Below are 21,880 nucleotides of genomic sequence, written 5' to 3' on the forward strand. Positions count from 1 at the left end.
ATGATGGGTATTGAATTAAAAATATTCAGTAAGCAAATTCACAACAAAGTGCAATCAAAACTGCTAACTAACATCCTTTAGGCAATTACTGGAACAGAAATTGAAAATATATACTACTCGTATAAAAACCACTAGCAACAAAGCAAAGATAAAAAGAAATGAATTGTGGATGTCATTGCCTTTGTAATCTAATGGCCAGGACCAAAGGAATTCAATACACTGTTAATAATATTGCAGTAGTAATGAAATATGCCGTTATTACCAATTACTCAGGTCATTTTAGTACTCAAGACTATATTAATGGAACAATGAGGTGAATACAATTACTGAGTTCATTCCGGTACTGACAGTTTCATAAAAAAATCAATGCAGGATTGAAAAGTATCTTCCATCAATTGCTTGTCAAAAAATGGCTTCTACATTTGATAGTATTTTATCTTTGTTTAAATCATGTAAAGAAGCCCTCACTGAAAGTTTTAAACATTTTATTTATAAAAGCTTGTGTTAAATCTGGACTGGAAGTTTCCAGGTGCAGATTCAGTATTTTCAAAATGAGGGGGACATTGTGTTTATAGATCCTCATTCATTTTCAATTGTTTTTTAATTGATACCAAAGTGAATCATATTACTACTTTTACCCTATACCATATACATTTTTAAAAGTGAAAATGCACAAACACAAGTACAAATATGTCAATGAACTTTGTTCGACTTATAAATGTTAGACATAGGTTTTGTGGTATGATCAATCATTATGGCCTACACCTTCTCACATGGGGATATTAACTTTGTGAGTCATTATTTATTGTGTTTTAAATTCTCACACTCATGGCGCTCAAATTTTTTTTACTTTAAGCCTGAGTTCTTGAAGAGAACCACTGACCTTAAGCAGGAAAAAATTGCAATAGTAGTCAATTAAGGTAGGAGTTCAAATATCTGCCACAAGCATGGTTCAAACTACCAGCCACAGAGTCAACAGGATAGTAAACTACTTAAACCACTTAGCCACCAAGCATTATGAATATATGAGTAAATCACAATTTTATGTGAAATAGAATACTTATTCTTACTTTTTTTTGTCTTCTACAATTTTTTTCTAAAGTTTCTGTATGCTTATAATCTTAACTTTTAAGTCATTTACTTAAAAAAACTTTAGAGATAAAATATTATCTTTTTAGCCCCAAAGTGTTTTCTATCATATTATAAGTTTGCACAGATTTTAATAGTACTCAGTCAAGAAAACTTATACTTGTACAGAAATTTTCCAAAACATTACAGAATGGGTATGTGTTCTTGGTGTATTTGAACTATATTATTTTTTTTCAATATGGAAGTTGACCTGGTTTCATATAAACTTTTTTAAAACTCCAGTTATTATACAGTATGTGTTTATGATAGAAATTTAGTTTAGAATTTTAAGAATTAGAATTTTAATTATTAGTAAGACAGCTGATTATAGTAATGATACCATTCCAAAGAGTTAATCGAAATGTTTAAAGAAATGTCCAAAAAGATAATTTAATATTATACAGTTAAAAAAATTTAAGCCCATATGCATGCAAATAATAATATTAAATAAGCTATTCTATATTACAAAACTCATAAGTCAACAACTATCTACTACTAGCATTATTATCACAAGAGTCTATTTAAAGTATAAAATAAGTGGCATTAGCATGTGATATATATATATGACAACATGTAGAATTCACCTTCTCCCTCATTCTCATACTGTCCACTAGCTCGGGTTCCCATATTGACCCTCAAACTCTCAGAATCTTCGTTTTCTAGATAGTTGGGATGTTTTTTGGATTTGTTATTCTCACCTCTCTCAGGTCCTCCATCAAAGTTAATATCTGCGTAATTCATTTTCTTTTTGGAGTCTGCTCTTCCCCACGGCTGTTCGTAGGTTTTAATTTCTCCAGATTTGGGCAGAGAACCTGATGGAACTGGAGGTGGTTCATCACTGAATAGAAACAGACAACATCAACATCTCAGATAACTTAGTACCCTCCCCCTTTTAACAACATCACCATCTCAGATAACTTAGTACCCTCCCCCTTTTAACAACATCACCATCTCAGATAACTTAGTACCCTCCCCCTTTTAACAACATCACCATCTCAGATAACTAAGTACCCTCCCCCTTTTAACAACATCACCATCTCAGATAAGTTAGTACCCTCCCCCTTTTAACAACATCACCATCTCAGATAACTAACTACCCTCCCCCTTTTAACAACATCACCATCTCAGATAGCTTAGTACCCTCCCCCTTTTAACAGCATCACCATCTCAGATAACTAACTACCCTCCCCCTTTTAACAACATCACCATCTCAGATAACTTAGTACCCTCCCCCTTTTAACAACATCACCATCTCAGATAACTAACTACCCTCCCCCTTTTAACAACATCACCATCTCAGATAACTTAGTACCCTCCCCCTTTTAACAACATCACCATCTCAGATAACTAACTACCCTCCCCCTTTTAACAACATCACCATCTCAGATAACTTAGTACCCTCCCCCTTTTAACAACATCACCATCTCAGATAACTAACTACCCTCCCCCTTTTAACAACATCACCATCTCAGATAACTTAGTACCCTCCCCCTTTTAACAACATCACCATCTCAGATAACTAACTACCCTCCCCCTTTTAACAACATCACCATCTCAGATAACTTAGTACCCTCCCCCTTTTAACAACATCACCATCTCAGATAACTTAGTACCCTCCCCTTTTTAACAACATCACCATCTCAGATAACTTAGTACCCTCCCCCTTTTAACAACATCACCATCTCAGATAACTTAGTACCCTCCCCCTTTTAAAAAAAATATATATTAAGACATAACACATCTGCAGACTCTAGCAGGCATATACTGCTTACTTGCATTTAGAATTTAGTACCCCCTCCTTATTTTTATAACTGTTAAAACATTCCAACAGACTCTAGCAGGCATATATTGCTAACTTTAATCTCTGACAAATGTCAAAATAGGCTCCAACTTTATTAAAATAATTCAATCTTTTTTTTTATTGCAACACAATTTCTTTGCAGGATATTTAGTTATTTTTTTTTAGTTTAAAATTCAGTTACAATTAGGAATGTTTAACATTTGATCAGCAAGTGCTGTAGTGGAAGTCATCTGTTTTCAAAAGTGTCAATTATAGTTAATAAACAACAGATGTAGCTCACAGCGGACATTTTGGCTAGTTGCACTAAAAGAACAACTTCCTTTGTTATCTGCACATAATGGAAATGTTTGTGTACTGTGTAAAGGGGAATAACTCTAAAAATCATGCAATATTTTTTCATACAGGTTGACAAGTTACTTTGAATGCAGTCAAATATATTTTTTTTATTTTCTTAAGACATTTTTGGATATGCATCAGAGTGATGAATTTTTGCCATGAATCAAGACATGTATTTTTCTAAATGAATATGATGATTTGAAGTACATAGATTTATTATAGATTTCACTCTTTGAAAATATCATGAATGTTTTATAGCTTCATAGAGTTAGACTGCTGTAATAAGAAAACACATCTTGTAAAATAAGAACCATGTTCTCAATATGTTACAGAATAGTTTTTTTTATCCTCAGAAATAAAGGAATGGGCACATTACACATTACTTTCACTAATTGGTCCATATATTTCTCATGTCCCCTCACCCCCACAGAGGAGTTACTCACTCTGATTCACTATCTGTACTTGAACTTCCTGATTCTGAGCCCCTCATGTCCCCTCACCCCCACAGAGGAGTTACTCACTCTGATTCACTATCTGTACTTGAACTTCCTGACTCAGAGCCCCTCATGTCCCCTCACCCCCACAGAGGAGTTACTCACTCTGATTCACTATCTGTACTTGAACTTCCTGGCTCTGAGACCCTCATGTCCCCTCACCCCCACAGAGGAGTTACTCACTCTGATTCACTATCTGTACTTGAACTTCCTGATTCTGAGCCCCTCATGTCCCCTCACCCCCACAGAGGAGTTACTCACTTAGATTCACTATCTGTACTTGAACTTCCTGACTCAGAGCCAGATGATGACGATCCTGTTTCACTAGAGCTTTCATCTCCATTCTGTACTTTAGCTTCTACTTCTACAGGCTTAAAATATATAATATAACATTGCAATTATGGTGACACTCAATTGCCATATATATCTACAATAATCAGTAATATAAAATGGAACTTGCTCTCTCAACATTTGATTGAATAAGAATGTGTCCAAGTACATGGATGCCCCACTCACTCTGTCATTTTCTATGTTCAGTGGACTGTGAATTTTGGGTCAAAAAAGGGCATTAGAATTAGAAAGATCATATCATAGGGAACATTTGTACTAAGTTTCAAGTTGACTGGACTTTAACTTCATCAAAATCTACCTTGATCAAAAACTAAAGAGAGACAGATGGACCAATGAATGGATAGACGTATGAAATAATGCACAGACCAGAAAACATGGAAAAAGGGGGTGCATAAAAATAATTATCTGAGTTCAATACTTTATTTAAATTACCTTTGACCACTATGAGAAAATTTGATCAGACTCATCTTTTTTGTTTTAAATCATTCCCCAGTAGTACAAAGTTGAGAAAAGGCAAGATATAACTCACTGTGGTTATAATCATTCCCCAGGAGTACAAAGTTGAGAAAAGGCAAGATATAACTCACTGTGGTTATAATCATTCCCCAGGAGTACAAAGTTGAGAAAAGGCAAGATATAACTCACTGTGGTTATAAACATTCCCCAGGAGTACAAAGTTGAGAAAAGGCAAGATATAACTCCCTGTGGTTATAATCATTCCCCAGGAGTACAAAGTTGAGAAAAGGCAAGATATAACTCACTGTGGTTATAATCATTCCCCAGGAGTACAAAGTTGAGAAAAGGCAAGATATAACTCACTGTGGTTATAATCATTCCCCAGGAGTACAAAGTTGAGAAAAGGCAAGATATAACTCACTGTGGTTATAATCATTCCCCAGGAGTACAAAGTTGAGAAAAGGCAAGATATAACTCACTGTGGTTATAATCATTCCCCAGGAGTACAAAGTTGAGAAAAGGCAAGATATAACTCACTGTGGTTATAATCATTCCCCAGGAGTACAAAGTTGAGAAAAGGCAAGATATAACTCACTGTGGTTATAATCATTCCCCAGGAGTACAAAGTTGAGAAAAGGCAAGATATAACTCACTGTGGTTATAATCATTCCCCAGGAGTACAAAGTTGAGAAAAGGCAAGATATAACTCACTGTGGTTATAATCATTCCCCAGGAGTACAAAGTTGAGAAAAGGCAAGATATAACTCACTGTGGTTATAATCATTCCCCAGGAGTACAAAGTTGAGAAAAGGCAAGATATAACTCACTGTGGTTATAATCATTCCCCAGGAGTACAAAGTTGAGAAAAGGCAAGATATAACTCACTGTGGTTATAATCATTCCCCAGGAGTACAAAGTTGAGAAAAGGCAAGATATAACTCACTGTGGTTATAATCATTCCCCAGGAGTACAAAGTTGAGAAAAGGCAAGATATAACTCACTGTGGTTATAATCATTCCCCAGGAGTACAAAGTTGAGAAAAGGCAAGATATAACTCACTGTGGTTATAATCATTCCCCAGGAGTACAAAGTTGAGAAAAGGCAAGATATAACTCACTGTGGTTATAATCATTCCCCAGGAGTACAAAGTTGAGAAAAGGCAAGATATAACTCACTGTGGTTATAATCATTCCCCAGGAGTACAAAGTTGAGAAAAGGCAAGATATAACTCACTGTGGTTATAAACATTCCCCAGGAGTACAAAGTTGAGAAAAGGCAAGATATAACTCACTGTGGTTATAATCATTCCCCAGGAGTACAAAGTTGAGAAAAGGCAAGATATAACTCACTGTGGTTATAATCATTCCCCAGGAGTACAAAGTTGAGAAAAGGCAAGATATAACTCACTGTGGTTATAATCATTCCCCAGGAGTACAAAGTTGAGAAAAGGCAAGATATAACTCACTGTGGTTATAATCATTCCCCAGGAGTACAAAGTTGAGAAAAGGCAAGATATAACTCACTGTGGTTATAAACATTCCCCAGGAGTACAAAGTTGAGAAAAGGCAAGATATAACTCACTGTGGTTATAATCATTCCCCAGGAGTACAAAGTTGAGAAAAGGCAAGATATAATTCACTGTGGTTATAATCATTCCCCAGGAGTACAAAGTTGAGAAAAGGCAAGATATAACTCACTGTGGTTATAATCATTCCCCAGGAGTACAAAGTTGAGAAAAGGCAAGATATAACTCACTGTGGTTATAATCATTCCCCAGGAGTACAAAGTTGAGAAAAGGCAAGATATAACTCACTGTGGTTATAATCATTCCCCAGGAGTACAAAGTTGAGAAAAGGCAAGATATAACTCACTGTGGTTATAATCATTCCCCAGGAGTACAAAGTTGAGAAAAGGCAAGATATAACTCACTGTGGTTATAATCATTCCCCAGGAGTACAAAGTTGAGAAAAGGCAAGATATAACTCACTGTGGTTATAATCATTCCCCAGGAGTACAAAGTTGAGAAAAGGCAAGATATAACTCACTGTGGTTATAATCATTCCCCAGGAGTACAAAGTTGAGAAAAGGCAAGATATAACTCACTGTGGTTATAATCATTCCCCAGGAGTACAAAGTTGAGAAAAGGCAAGATATAACTCACTGTGGTTATAATCATTCCCCAGGAGTACAAAGTTGAGAAAAGGCAAGATATAACTCACTGTGGTTATAATCATTCCCCAGGAGTACAAAGTTGAGAAAAGGCAAGATATAACTCACTGTGGTTATAATCATTCCCCAGGAGTACAAAGTTGAGAAAAGGCAAGATATAACTCACTGTGGTTATAATCATTCCCCAGGAGTACAAAGTTGAGAAAAGGCAAGATATAACTCACTGTGGTTATAATCATTCCCCAGGAGTACAAAGTTGAGAAAAGGCAAGATATAACTCACTGTGGTTATAATCATTCCCCAGGAGTACAAAGTTGAGAAAAGGCAAGATATAACTCACTGTGGTTATAATCATTCCCCAGGAGTACAAAGTTGAGAAAAGGCAAGATATAACTCACTGTGGTTATAATCATTCCCCAGGAGTACAAAGTTGAGAAAAGGCAAGATATAACTCACTGTGGTTATAATCATTCCCCAGGAGTACAAAGTTGAGAAAAGGCAAGATATAACTCACTGTGGTTATAATCATTCCCCAGGAGTACAAAGTTGAGAAAAGGCAAGATATAACTCACTGTGGTTATAATCATTCCCCAGGAGTACAAAGTTGAGAAAAGGCAAGATATAACTCAAAGTGGTTATAATCATTCCCCAGGAGTACAAAGTTGAGAAAAGGCAAGATATAACTCACTGTGGTTATAATCATTCCCCAGGAGTACAAAGTTGAGAAAAGGCAAGATATAACTCAGTGTGGTTATAATCATTCCCCAGGAGTACAAAGTTGAGAAAAGGCAAGATATAACTCACTGTGGTTATAATCATTCCCCAGGAGTACAAAGTTGAGAAAAGGCAAGATATAACTCACTGTGGTTATAATCATTCCCCAGGAGTACAAAGTTGAGAAAAGGCAAGATATAACTCACTGTGGTTATAATCATTCCCCAGGAGTACAAAGTTGAGAAAAGGCAAGATATAACTCACTGTGGTTATAATCATTCCCCAGGAGTACAAAGTTGAGAAAAGGCAAGATATAACTCACTGTGGTTATAATCATTCCCCAGGAGTACAAAGTTGAGAAAAGGCAAGATATAACTCAAAGTGGTTATAATCATTCCCCAGGAGTACAAAGTTGAGAAAAGGCAAGATATAACTCACTGTGGTTATAATCATTCCCCAGTAGTATAAAGTTTAGAAAAGGCAAGATATAACTCAAAGTGGTTATAATCATTCCCCAGTAGTATAAAGTTGAGAAAAGGCAAGATATAACTCACTGTGGTTATAATCATTCCCCAGTAGTATAAAGTTTAGAAAAGGCAAGATATAACTCAAAGTGGTTATAATCATTCCCCAGTAGTATAAAGTTGAGAAAAGGCAAGATATAACTCACTGTGGTTATAATCATTCCCCAGTAGTATAAAGTTTAGAAAAGGCAAGATATAACTCAAAGTGGTTATAATCATTCCCCAGTAGTATAAAGTTGAGAAAAGGCAAGATATAACTCACTGTGGTTATAATCATTCCCCAGTAGTATAAAGTTTAGAAAAGGCAAGATATAACTCAAAGTGGTTATAATCATTCCCCAGTAGTATAAAGTTGAGAAAAGGCAAGATATAACTCACTGTGGTTATAATCATTCCCCAGTAGTATAAAGTTTAGAAAAGGCAAGATATAACTCAAAGTGGTTATAATCATTCCCCAGTAGTATAAAGTTGAGAAAAGGCAAGATATAACTCACTGTGGTTATAATCATTCCCCAGTAGTATAAAGTTTAGAAAAGGCAAGATATAACTCAAAGTGGTTATAATCATTCCCCAGTAGTACAAAGTTGAGAAAAGGCAAGATATAACTCAAAGTGGTTATAATCATTCCCCAGTAGTATAAAGTTTAGAAAAGGCAAGATATAACTCAAAGTGGTTATAATCATTCCCCAGTAGTATAAAGTTGAGAAAAGGCAAGATATAACTCACTGTGGTTATAATCATTCCCCAGTAGTATAAAGTTTAGAAAAGGCAAGATATAACTCAAAGTGGTTATAATCATTCCCCAGTAGTATAAAGTTGAGAAAAGGCAAGATATAACTCACTGTGGTTATAATCATTCCCCAGTAGTATAAAGTTTAGAAAAGGCAAGATATAACTCAAAGTGGTTATAATCATTCCCCAGTAGTATAAAGTTGAGAAAAGGCAAGATATAACTCACTGTGGTTATAATCATTCCCCAGGAGTACAAAGTTGAGAAAAGGCAAGATATAACTCACTGTGGTTATAATCATTCCCCAGTAGTATAAAGTTTAGAAAAGGCAAGATATAACTCACTGTGGTTATAATCATTCCCCAGGAGTACAAAGTTGAGAAAAGGCAAGATATAACTCACTGTGGTTATAATCATTCCCCAGGAGTACAAAGTTGAGAAAAGGCAAGATATAACTCACTGTGGTTATAATCATTCCCCAGGAGTACAAAGTTGAGAAAAGGCAAGATATAACTCACTGTGGTTATAATCATTCCCCAGGAGTACAAAGTTGAGAAAAGGCAAGATATAACTCAAAGTGGTTATAATCATTCCCCAGGAGTACAAAGTTGAGAAAAGGCAAGATATAACTCACTGTGGTTATAATCATTCCCCAGTAGTATAAAGTTTAGAAAAGGCAAGATATAACTCAAAGTGGTTATAATCATTCCCCAGTAGTATAAAGTTGAGAAAAGGCAAGATATAACTCACTGTGGTTATAATCATTCCCCAGTAGTATAAAGTTGAGAAAAGGCAAGATATAACTCACTGTGGTTATAATCATTCCCCAGTAGTATAAAGTTTAGAAAAGGCAAGATATAACTCAAAGTGGTTATAATCATTCCCCAGGAGTACAAAGTTGAGAAAAGGCAAGATATAACTCACTGTGGTTATAATCATTCCCCAGTAGTATAAAGTTTAGAAAAGGCAAGATATAACTCAAAGTGGTTATAATCATTCCCCAGTAGTATAAAGTTGAGAAAAGGCAAGATATAACTCACTGTGGTTATAATCATTCCCCAGTAGTATAAAGTTGAGAAAAGGCAAGATATAACTCACTGTGGTTATAATCATTAGAATAGATCAAGCTTAACATATACCATCTACTAAGATAATAGTAAAAAATGTAAATTTAAGAAACCTGTTTTCTTCTGTCTTCTTTGTGTCTTTTGTCCATCTTTTCATTTCCTTTATCTTTATCCTCTTCTGATTCAGAACTGTCATCTTCACCTGGAATAACAAAAAAGTTTCAAATTAAAGTCAAAATCCTTTTCTTCCTTCTTTGTTAGAACACAAGCTCAGCATTGCCAGTAATGTCTAGTTATGACTTTAGACAAACTACTTAGATTACTTGACCACACAGCTAGGTCCCAATAAACATAGAGATTGGTTTCCCAATATATAACAAAAGACGAAAATGTTTGGGCAAAGGGACATAACCAAGTTTGATAGCTGATCAAAGGACCTTAAATCTTATTTTTTAAATAAATTAACTATATATGCCACATTATGGAATTATTCATTTTTTATGTAAATGAAGTGATAAAGTTTAAGAACAGGATCAAAGTGTTAAGAAACCTAGTTTTATTGTTAAAGTTTATTATTAAAGTTGATAAATAAATATATCATTTTGATTGGTAGCAGTTTCAAATGGTATTCATATAAATCTTCCTTTGTAATCTTAGCAAAAATCAACCTACTTTTATTAATTTTTCCCATCTGTTCCAGCACAGCCTTTTTATCTCTATCTTCTTCTGATTCTTCAGAAGTACTTTCTGTCTCTTCCTCTTCCAAACTGTCGTCTGATTCAGATCCATGTATAGATCTGTTTGATGCTGTTTCCCTATTCTCAGACTGCTGAGAAGCAAACTGCTTGGATGCATCAGTTCTTGACTGAAATCTAAAAAAAAATCAATATAAAAATAAGTAGATGTGGTGTTATTGGCGAAGATATAACTCTCCTGGTACCTGATAAATAAATGAAGCTCTGTATAATAAAACTAAATAGCTGTAAGAAAAATACCACAAAAATGTACTACAAACAGGCAGATGAACAGAAAGAGGGCAACCAGTATACCCCTTCTTTAAAGTAGGGTTATATAAAGCTCTTACAATATTTACTGCAAACCAACTTATTTTTGCAGATGTATTATTTTTGCGGATATATTATTTCTGAATTTGTAGTAGTGGTATGTTAGTCCTTGATTTGTACAGATATAAATATAGCTAATGCAACCCCTAACTCATGACACTACCCTGATATGACTTTATTTCTTAATAGCCTAAAAAAATATAAGAATACTGAAATAAATGATTAGCAAAAATGATTTCTTAAAATTTCACAATACCATGAGTTTTACAAAAAGTTGATAAATTTCAAAGTTTGGAAGCATTTGGAATCTTAAGTTTCAAAACTTTAGACTGTAAGTTTAGTTCGATTGCTTGAATCAGGTATAATTTTGAATCTCAGAGGATTTAAACATTCACTGACACTATAAAAGAGAGGAAGACTTGTGCTGAGTGATGGTATTAGATAACACATGAACAAAGTTTTCTCATGTAATACTAGCACTACAATCAAAAGGACACAGCACTGTGTCTGTTATAAACAGGTAATTTAAATGGAATGAATGCAGCACAATTTTTACAACTTATCTGCAGCATCTGCCACAAATTGAAAATACTTTTTAAAATGCTAAAATTTAATTTTTGTATAAAAAACACTATGTTTCTTATTTTAATCATTTATTATTCTCTATAAATAACTTCCAATGTTTAGTTGACAATTAAGATCTATTTCTTTTAAAACAAAGTGAAAACTCAGGTACAAGATGGACAGAAAGGTTAATTTGAATTAGAATAATGCAAAGGTGACAGTATCACAAATAAAATAGTTTGAAGAAATTGTAGCAGCACAATTTTCACAACAGATTTGCCACAAATTGAACTAGTAAATCAAACCAATACATACACAACTTTACTAGTTCTTTTGTCTAGTTTCTTTCTATAAAAAAATAACAAATACACATCTAAAGACAACCATTCAAAAGGAAACAATCAATGTGTTCTTAATCATTAACTTAAGTTTGTTTTTTGACTTAAGGTGGTACTTAACACTACCTAGTGCCTAGAGAAAACAACTAGGAATATTCCTGTTTTCCAATTACAATACCTTCCACTGAGGATTCAATATTATTCTTGGGATACTTATTTGGTGGATTGGAATGATATCCATGAACCAAGATATTAAATTTCCAATGAAAGAATAATTTTTTTCTAGATGTGGGAAAGAAGTTTTATTTTTCCAGGAGTTTAAGATTTATCTTGTGATTTTCTTTAATTAAACAGAGATAATTAAGAATTCAATTTGTGAAGTCTAATTTAACACAGCTGAGAAATAGAACCCTATGCATCTACCCTGGAATGAAGACAATTTAAAAACCAGTTTTCTTGATTTCCTTATCTAGAACAATAATCAACCTACTTTTTATCTTGTTCACTTTGACTATCTGTTTCCTCCTCTGATGAATCTTCTGACTCAGACTGGACGGGCATCATTGTCTCCCCTTGTAGTCCACTACCAGATCTAGGTGTCATTTCAAACGGCTCCATCATGTCAGACAGCCCTCTCGCTACTTTACTGAATCTCTTTGACGTACCCATCTTATTAACACGAACAAATCTACAAAACAATGTCATGACGTACCCATCTTATTAACACGAACAAATCTAGAAAACAATGTCACATTTGTATTTAATTATGATTTAACAACAAAATGATAAAACATTGTGAAATACTAACACCAATTATAAAATTAGTTTAAAAAGTAATCAGTATGGAAGAAAAAATCAACAGTTCTTAAACATAATGTTTTTCTTTTCTTTTCTGGTTTACCAATTTTATATTTGTTTGAAAAAAATATACTTATCATTATTTCATATAATTAAGTAAAAAAAAACTGTTAAAAGAAGATTAAAACTTTAAATACAGAATTTGGTGTCAGCCAACCTCCTTTCAATAATTCATAGAACTTTTATAAGATAAAAAGGTTAAGTAGAAAAAATATAATATGCAAAGCCTAATTTTGGAGTATATATCTCGATCTCTGCAAAATCATACCCAACATTTACTATCTGATTCAAAATTGTACCCAACCTTTACTATCTAATTGCAGTAATTGTACTCCTCCAATATTCATAAAAACTACTTTGTTAATCCTAATATAATAACTGGTAGTACATGCATTCACTGTTGCCAAAGGACGCTTATGGTGTTACTATATTTTACAGCAGTGCCATGCAGTTACCATTTTTGATAACATATATTATCTTCTAATCATTTATTTATTCTAACTGAAGACAAAGCGATGCATAATACCAAACTCAGCATAAAGAAAGCCATCCAAGGTAACATTTTATATGACTTAAAATTAGCATTTTTAGTAATAAAATTAGCAACCACAGAGAGATTGAATAACTCACCTAACAAAAATATGCCATTTTTTAAAATATATAATACATTACTCAAAAAAATCTGACGTTCTTTTTTCTTCTTCAATTATGCAGCTTTGTAAGTGCATTCAAATAAATCAAAAGCTATTTTATTACTCTTTCGTGAAATGTCAGATGAATTTATTGATTCATATGTATGAAACAAAAATTGTCTAAAAATGTTAGGGATTTTAAAAAAAGAAAAAAGATTTTTATTTAAGGTATATATGTCTTGACAAATTTCTTGTATCTTTTACGTTTTTAATGATATTAAATTAATACCTGCACTTTAACCTTTATATTGTATTTATAGCCACAGTGGCATGTTGGCAGGAACAAACAAACAGAAACGTTAAATTGAATACCAAAGAAATGATTTTAAAATAAGTTTGATGATAAAAACATAAGATGACGACGGATGCTTAGTGATGACCAATGGCCCATGTGAGCTTACACTAGGATTATGTGCTGGAATTATACGCAGGAAAAAAATAGGCAGTTTGAATAAGGATTTTTTATAAAAAGGAAATATTGGATATCTATTCTACTGACACTTACTCTGGTTGTCTTCTGAAATTTTATAAAGGGTAAAATATTTAACGTTAATTTTAGGTTTGTACATCATATGTTCTAAGATGTTTTTTACATTATATGTTCTAAGATGTTTTTTACATAATATGTTCTAAGACAACAGATAAATTGGTTAAAATATAGTGTTTGGATAAAATTGATGCTAGTGAGGTTCAGTCATATAATAAAAATGGAAACACTAGGGTATATACAAGGTGGTTTGATGAATATACGCTTCATTGCAGATTAGCAGTGTGTATGACTTGTAATTCATGCAAAATATACATGAAGAATATGAAGACACAATTTATAATGTGAATTATTTTCATCAAGTACTATTAATGGGATTATGTCATGGTTACAAATTTTCTAAATTTCAGAAAAATGGTTTTGAGAAGTGTGGATATAGCTCTTTTAGTCTTTAACATGCATATGTATTTGTACATTGTATATTTGAGAAAAGGTAACCTGAGTTCAAGAGCAGTCTTCACACTGAGTGGCAGCCCAGGCAGCCCTGACTAGTAAAATTGCTCTCGGGCCTGTAAAAATCATATCTACAGGCCAACAGAATCTAACTAAAACATTTCAAAATTTGAGCTCCGGGGCTATAGATTTTAAAGTTCGTTGTGAAGAATGCAAGAGTATAATTATCGTAGATCATTTCAACTAGACCGATTTTCTCACTTGAGGCAGTGCGCCAAAGGTGAGAAAAGCAATTGAGTTGAGATGACCAATGATATTCTGTTTATCACAATTTAACCTATGATAACTTTGTTTATTTCATTGACAACAGCACATGCTCCTTTTATTTCTGGAGATAATTTTTCATATCATTCTACTGTGTTGAGAAATGAAATTATCAGTCAGAAAGATCAAACGCAAATTTCATAAAATAGCAATAATACTTCATTGGTTAAGGTGGTACCTAACAGTACAGGGAGATAACTCTGTAAAATCAGCTAAATGTTTTAATTATGTTGTGCTGTAAAAGGAATAATATGAGGCAGGAAATACCTGTGAATGGGGACGAAGTATGATTTTTTTTTAAATCAACAATGTTAAAAAGAGAAACGGAAATACCGTAACGTTTCCTATTTTGGTTCTATTGTTAGGGATTTTAGTTGTGACGTTATTTAAGTTATGACATCATATTCAATGTAAACAAAGAAACACTGTCATCAGGTAACGTTTTTTTAATAACAAACAATTTTTTTTAAATGAATTAGTAGTACATTGTAGTTCCTTTCTTAGACTGATAAATATACATTTTATTCAAAGTCTCATGTAAACAAGACTGGAAACGGGAGTAGATTTCTGCGCCGATCCAGAAATTCAACAGCACGACATAAAAAAAAATTGAACGATTTTGAGTTTATTAGTACAATGAAAAATTCGGGAAATTTTCCCAATTTTTGAAGAAAAAAATTTTTTTTTTTTGAATTTTCTACTGTAATACATGTAATAGGGGACTTTGTCCCCATATTAAGCTTCTCAATGATCAAAATAAGTGTTTGTCAAACTGCTATGTAACCCAGTGTATTTTTTCTGATAAAACGATTGGTTCAAAGTTTTGAAATTCTTATATTTTTGTCAAAAGGTCAAAGTAAATACTTTGTCAAAAATTTAAGAAAATTAAACCAACCAAATTTATTTTAGATAAAGTGTTGGGTACCACCTTAAGAGTTTGAATGAACTCCACCGATGTTAGAACCATGAAATGATAAGGAGCGAATGTTAGATTGGATTTTTTTGGCCAAATGTCAGACTTTTCAAATTGCTTTTATTACTGTTTTCCATTTTGTGTCATCAACTTGCTATCTTAATAGTTCTTTGATTGATTGTTTCTGTTTAACGTCTAGTAGCACATGTCTGGGTTACAATATATAAAAATGAAATCAATGAATATTTGCTTCAACAAACAATTATCAATACATGCACATTTTAGAAAAAGATATTGTTATTTCATTTTCAAGCAGCACTTATAACACATCAATCTAAAACATGCTCTCTAAAAATATGCAACAAAATCATCATTAAAATAGCTTCTACACTGACTTGGTTTAAAACATGCTCTCTAAGAAAGTCTCTATCAATTGTATAATTTAATCTGCCTCTCATGTAAAGGCTTGTCAACTTAAGCTTTATATAAATTGCTATTATCATTTGACCATTGTTATATACAGTATATCATTTCAATTACTTGCATTGTATAATTTGAAAAGATGAAAGACATTATACATTTTTTTTCAGTATTGAAGGGTCTTAACAACTGTAATATTGTCATTCGAAAAGGGATTTGTCAGACACAGATCATGCAACAAGTTTTCTCACATTTATTGGATAAAAAAAATAAACTTATTTTAAAATAGGTCATTAAAATGTAATGTTTCAAAAAGACAAAAACTATTGCACAAGATGAAACAGTTTTCAACTTCTTGGTATTTTTTTCTTCAAATTTTACATTTATAATCAAATTTGACAATACTTTTATTAATGAACTAATCTTTAACTCCATACAAAATTTTTAGAGCTTTTTCCTTGACCTCAACACCTGCACTAGGTGCAGTGCCTGTCTCCATGAATATCACTCTGCATCAGTTGTGCTACCAAGCAGGACTCCAACTCCAAACATTTGTGAGGATTTGCAAGAACAACCCCAAAATGTACTGATTAAAATTTAAATGTCTATAAATGCATTGAACTATTTCTATAAGGTTACATGCTGGACTGAGGGAGTAAACTTGATCTGAGAGGTAAGTAAACAAAAAGTATTAATTCCATTTAAAAGATCAAATTGTAATATTAAATTTTGACCATCAGAGCGTTACTGTTAAACCATATGATGGAAGAAAAATTTAATAATATGACCTCTCAGAACAATTAAGGTTTCTAAAAATATTTGATTTAAACCATACCTTGTTGAATGGTACCTAAATCATAACAACACAACTAAGACTACTATTAATCAATAAATCATGTTTTTATCATTCTTTAATTTTATAATTGAGAAATGTACCATAATTATAAATAATCAAGTGAGACAACTGTTGCTCAAAAAGGGGGACATTAGGGGCAGATAACTTAAAAAATAACTGCAAACAAATCAGGTCTTACATTTTACATCAAGAAAAAAAAGGATTTTTTTCAGCATCAATCTCCCATAAACTCCCAGCTTGAAATACAGGTAAAAGTTTACGTATTTACACACTAGCATATAATTAATTGCAACCATCACAGAAAACCAAAAAAAAAATCTTACTTTTTCCTGTGCAAAATTAAAGTAAAGATAAACATTTTTTAATGAGTACAACTCTTATACTTACACTTATTATATCTAATATTTACAAGCCAAGTATGATCAAATCAATAAGAAAGATTTGCTTGTATTATCTATTCCAAAAATTTGAATCAAATTCCTTTCAGGAACAAGCAGTCATTATGATAAATGTCATATTTCATCTATCCTGATAAACACCCCAAAAATTTAAATTCTTAAATTCTATCAAAAATTTTATTTATAAAAGCAAGGAAATGTTTAGCAAGAGAAAGGATTCTTTTCCTTCAGACAATTTTGAAAATATTCTGTTTTCCCACTGATGTTGATAAGTATATGTTACCTCCTGGGTACTTCATCTGTCACAGGGCCTCCTACAGCAACTGCTTTAGCAGAGGTGGGTCTGGTGGGTTTTTCAGCTATAATCTGATAATAATATTTACAAAAAGTAGAAATAATTATAACCTTGAATTCTTTATTAAGTCTTAGATACATTGATCATGCTTGTTTTATTTGTATTTTACTACCCCACAAGATTTAGACCAGAAGCCTTGCCCTCAGCTTTTACTTTTAATCTCTGATTGATAAAAAAAATATGTCCCCTCTTGCTCATAGTGAACAGTTACACAAAATGTGTCTCGGTTTTAAGTTATTTGGCTTGGTATAATTCTATAAATTTTTATGTTTTGTTTTTCATAATTTCCCTGTGTTTCTTAAAAGTCTTGATTATGTAAAACTTTTAATTTAAACAAGTTTGGTAGTAAATCTTTACCAACATGTTGACAAAACATGGTTAGGAAACCCAGGAGCTTGTAGTTCAGTGCCTCCTACAATTTTGTTTTAAAGGAATAAGATTTGAATCACCATCCTGTTATTATTACCTTCTTATATCCAGATTTGAGTGGGTTCACATCCTGAAAGAGATAAAAGAAATTATTTTCATAATTGTTTTTACACTTGTCTTCTGTATCAGGTAATATGTTTTTGAATAGTTATTATTATTCTCTTCATTAGTAACCTATGTTACCTAAATAAGTGTTTTGTTTATGTAAAACTTTATTTAAGCTTAGCTGCTAGTGTGGATTCATTTAATTGATAGGTTTCATTTTTTCATGAATTTTTGAAAAAATAGGTTTTTTGGATTATGATTTTATGGTTTTAAAAAAAGTCTGCTCTTTGGTTGGGTTGTTGTTGCTTTGACACATTCCCCATTTCCTTTCTCAATTTTATACAAGTCAAAATAAAACAGAATGTTGCTGGTTATTTGAATTTTGGTTCAAATATTCCCACAAAATCCACAATTTACAATCATTCAATAGTATTCAAAAATATGGTTACCTCTTTTCTAATGTGAGCATATGGTCTTTCATTGTCTTTAATTTGAGCCTCTAAGGCCTGTTTCAGTTTCTCTACAATTCTGTTCTGTGCTGTGATATTACTCTCCCTAGCAGCTAACACACCCAGGGCTTTCTTAAAGAATTCTATTGCTTCTTCAAATTTTCTCTCATTAAAAGCAACAGATCCAAGTCCTTCCGAAACTTGCCAAGTTGTACGATTGTCATCTATGAATAAAAAAAATTATTAAAGAATATTGTATCCACTGTATCATCCAAGTCCTTCAGAAAATTGCCAAGTAGTACAATTGTCATCTATAAATAAAAACTTGCCAAGTTGTACGATTGTCATCTAAATAAAAAATTATTAAAGAATATTATATCCACTGTATCATCCAAGTTTTTGTATTAAATAGGAACTAAAAAAATATAAAAGTTATGAGGCTTACAATTGGTACGGTAGACATGCATTTCCTCTAAATATGACTAATCAGTCGTAGTGAAAAATGTTCTTCTCATATATATGTTATGATGGTATGATACTAAACCCCTAAAGGGAAGGACTGTGCATGATATTCATATATAAAATCATAATCTTTCAATCAGTTTAATTGAAGTCTGGAGCAGGCATGTCAGTTATCTGCAAGTAGTCTGTTGTTATTTATGCATTATTGTCATTTTGTTTATTTTCTTTGGTTACATCTTCTGAAATCAGACTCAGACTTCTCTTGAACTGAATTTTAATGTGCGTATTGTTATGCGTTTACTTTTCTACATTAACTAGAGGTATAGTGGGAGGGTTGAGATCTCATAAACATGTTTAACCCTGCCACATTTTTGTGCCTGTCCCAAGTCAGGAGCCTCTGGCCTTGCTAGTCTTGTATTATTTTAATTTTAGTTTCTTGTGTACAATTTGGAAACTAGTATGGCATTCTTTATCACTGAACTAGTATATATTTGTTATGTGGCCAACTGAAGGACTCCTCCAGGTGCAGGAATTCTGGCTGCATTGAAGTCGTGTAGATGACCTTCTGCTGTTGTTTTTCTATGGTCAGGTTGTTGTCTCTTTGACACATACCCCATTTCCATTCTCAATTTTATAGTTCATAAGCTCATGATAAAAGTTTGCCATTCTTCTAAATCTAGGGTTTTTATGATCAAATTTTCCACATCAAAGTTGTTATGTGTTGCTTATATACAGATATAGGAAGATGTGGTGTGAGTGCCAACGAGACAACTATCCATCCAAATAACAATTTAAAACAATTTTTGCGGTCGTATAAAAAGTAAACCATTATATTGCCTTCAACATGGAGCCTTGGCTCACACCGAACAACAAGCTATAAATGGACCCCAAATTACTAGTGTAAAACCATTCAAACAGGAAAACCAACTGCTTAAAAAAGGGAGAAACTTGAAAAGAAAATTTTAAGAAATGCTTGTAGTTTTTTTCTGCACTTAAAAACCCTGTTTGTACTTTAAATATTTTTTATTCTGACATTGCTTTATTAAATTTTTTGATAACTCAGGGTGCCACATGTAGTAAAGTATAGCACCAACTGCAATTTGTTTTCTTCACTATAAATGTTAGTGTCCCAAGTCAAGAGCCTGCAATTCAGTGGTTATTATTTGTTCCTGTTTATCATATTTGATTTTTGTTCATTGTTTTGCACATCAATCAAGCATTTAGTATTCTTGTGGTATGATTGTCAATGAGACAACTCTCCACCAGAGCCCAAATGACATCAAAATTAACAACTATAGGTCACTGTATGGTCTTTAGCAATGCAAAACCCAAACCAGATAGTCAGTTTTAAAAGGCCCTAAAATGACAAAGAAAAACTACGCCCTTTAAAGGTTGTCTCTAGCAAACAGATTTTCTGGGGATTCACATATAACATTTACAGTTGATATATATGATCCAAACATTGAACTCCAATGGACTGTCTCCCACAATACAGGACTCTTTAATCATGTTAATAATTTTTTATTAAGCAATCTTTTTATTGAATATCAAGTTATATACCTGTATCTTCAGCTGCTAAGAGTGCATGATCAAAGGCTTGTTTGGCTTTCATCAGATCACCAAGCTGACTGTACGCATAGGCTAAATTGGCATAGCATTGGCCCTGGGAATTACGGTTTTGTAAACGAGCTGAAAACAAAAGTGTAAGTATGAAATTTAAAACAAGTCAAGTATTTCATGAGACTAGTAGGGTACATTGTATGTCTTCTTATATTAAGATTTAAAAAAATGTTAAAATTAAAAACTGAAAAATATACCAATGAATGTATTTGAAAAAACACTAATTTGCACTGAATGATCTGAATGACTTCTGATAATTAACTTGATTAATCTAAATTCTGCTAATGATGTTCAAAGCTTCCTTGTAATCTGTGAAAGTCATAAAAGTTCAAATCTATAGATGCATAAATCTATCCCCAGAGTAAATGATGTCTATATATTGTTATGAGAAAAAAAAATACTAAACAAACTCTGCACAAATAACTCTGCACATTTGTGCAGAGGTGCATGCAAAATATGCACTGATGTGCATCTTTTCAAAAATACATCAACTGTGCAGTAGTGTGCATCAGTGTCCTGACCCAATCAAATCACCGGATTCCCTACGTTGTATCTAACACAAGCAACAAAGAACATCAAATATTTCATAAATCCATATCTACATTTCTAACCTCTTTTCTTAAAGTGAAACACATCTGTGAATTTTCCTAAAAAAATAATTATTCAAAACTTTTATTCGTTCAAGGTTATAGGAAAAGAGGTATTTGTTTTGCATTGATTTTTATCTTTTTTTTATTTCGTGTCTTTCAATGCTAATTTTTACTGTTTCTAGTAAATTGTTGAAAAGCAAATTTAAAGCAATTTTAAAATATATCATGTATATTGTTTCATCTTGAAATGGTGATTTTATTTCCCATTCATCAGTGCACATACCCCCTTTAACAACAATCTAAACGCAACCACTCAAATCACTAGCTGCAGAAAAGAAGCTCTTAGGTCCTTGATACTTCTTATGATATATTTTGACAATTTGCAAGACAAAATAGCCAAATCTTGAATAAGAAAATGGTAGACAGACATGAATGTGTAGGATTGCAAAGTCTTAAGCTTGTGATCAATATTTCAATACTAAAATATACAATTGTATTACCATACATATCTGCAGCTGATTTATGAAAGCTAATAGCTCTCTGGTATTCTCCAACAAAGTTATAGGCAGCACCTAAGTTTTGACGAATCACAGCCTCTCTCTTTTTATCATCACTACTCTGAGCCAATGGCAATGCTCCTTCAAAACATTTGACAGCCATACCATATTTCTGTAGCTGGGTATACAGAAGACCAAGGTCATTAAATATGCTTCCTGTAATTAAAAGTAACAAGATATTGTATATTTGAATATTACTATAAAAGTATAGTAGAAAACATACATGTGTTGAAGGC

General features: G+C 32.7%; 1 protein-coding gene across 7 annotated transcripts in view; it reads right to left on the reverse strand.

Annotated features, from left to right (window-relative positions):
* The window catches only part of LOC134716353 (tetratricopeptide repeat protein 24-like), an 85,793-nt gene that overhangs the window by 58,181 nt on the left and 5,732 nt on the right, over positions 1–21,880 (reverse strand). For 3 of the 7 annotated variants that reach the window (XM_063579310.1, XM_063579309.1, XM_063579312.1), the window contains exons 3-13: positions 21,588–21,800; positions 20,438–20,566; positions 18,416–18,639; positions 17,959–17,991; positions 17,421–17,503; positions 12,227–12,424; positions 11,714–11,746; positions 10,443–10,642; positions 9,884–9,972; positions 4,021–4,130; positions 1,827–1,966 (exon numbers count right to left, since the gene is read on the reverse strand). In XM_063579310.1, the coding sequence (XP_063435380.1) occupies positions 1,827–1,966; positions 4,021–4,130; positions 9,884–9,972; positions 10,443–10,642; positions 11,714–11,746; positions 12,227–12,424; positions 17,421–17,503; positions 17,959–17,991; positions 18,416–18,639; positions 20,438–20,566; positions 21,588–21,800 (1,452 nt within the window). Of the gene's footprint in view, positions 1–1,712; positions 1,967–4,020; positions 4,131–9,883; positions 9,973–10,442; positions 10,643–11,713; positions 11,747–12,226; positions 12,425–17,420; positions 17,504–17,958; positions 17,992–18,415; positions 18,640–20,437; positions 20,567–21,587; positions 21,801–21,880 lie in introns of all 7 variants that reach the window. The other 4 variants (XM_063579311.1, XM_063579307.1, XM_063579306.1 and 1 more) reach the window with 2 other exon arrangements.

The sequence above is a fragment of the Mytilus trossulus genome, chromosome 4, assembly GCF_036588685.1.
Source record: "Mytilus trossulus isolate FHL-02 chromosome 4, PNRI_Mtr1.1.1.hap1, whole genome shotgun sequence".
Classification (NCBI taxonomy): Eukaryota; Metazoa; Mollusca; class Bivalvia; order Mytilida; family Mytilidae; genus Mytilus; species Mytilus trossulus.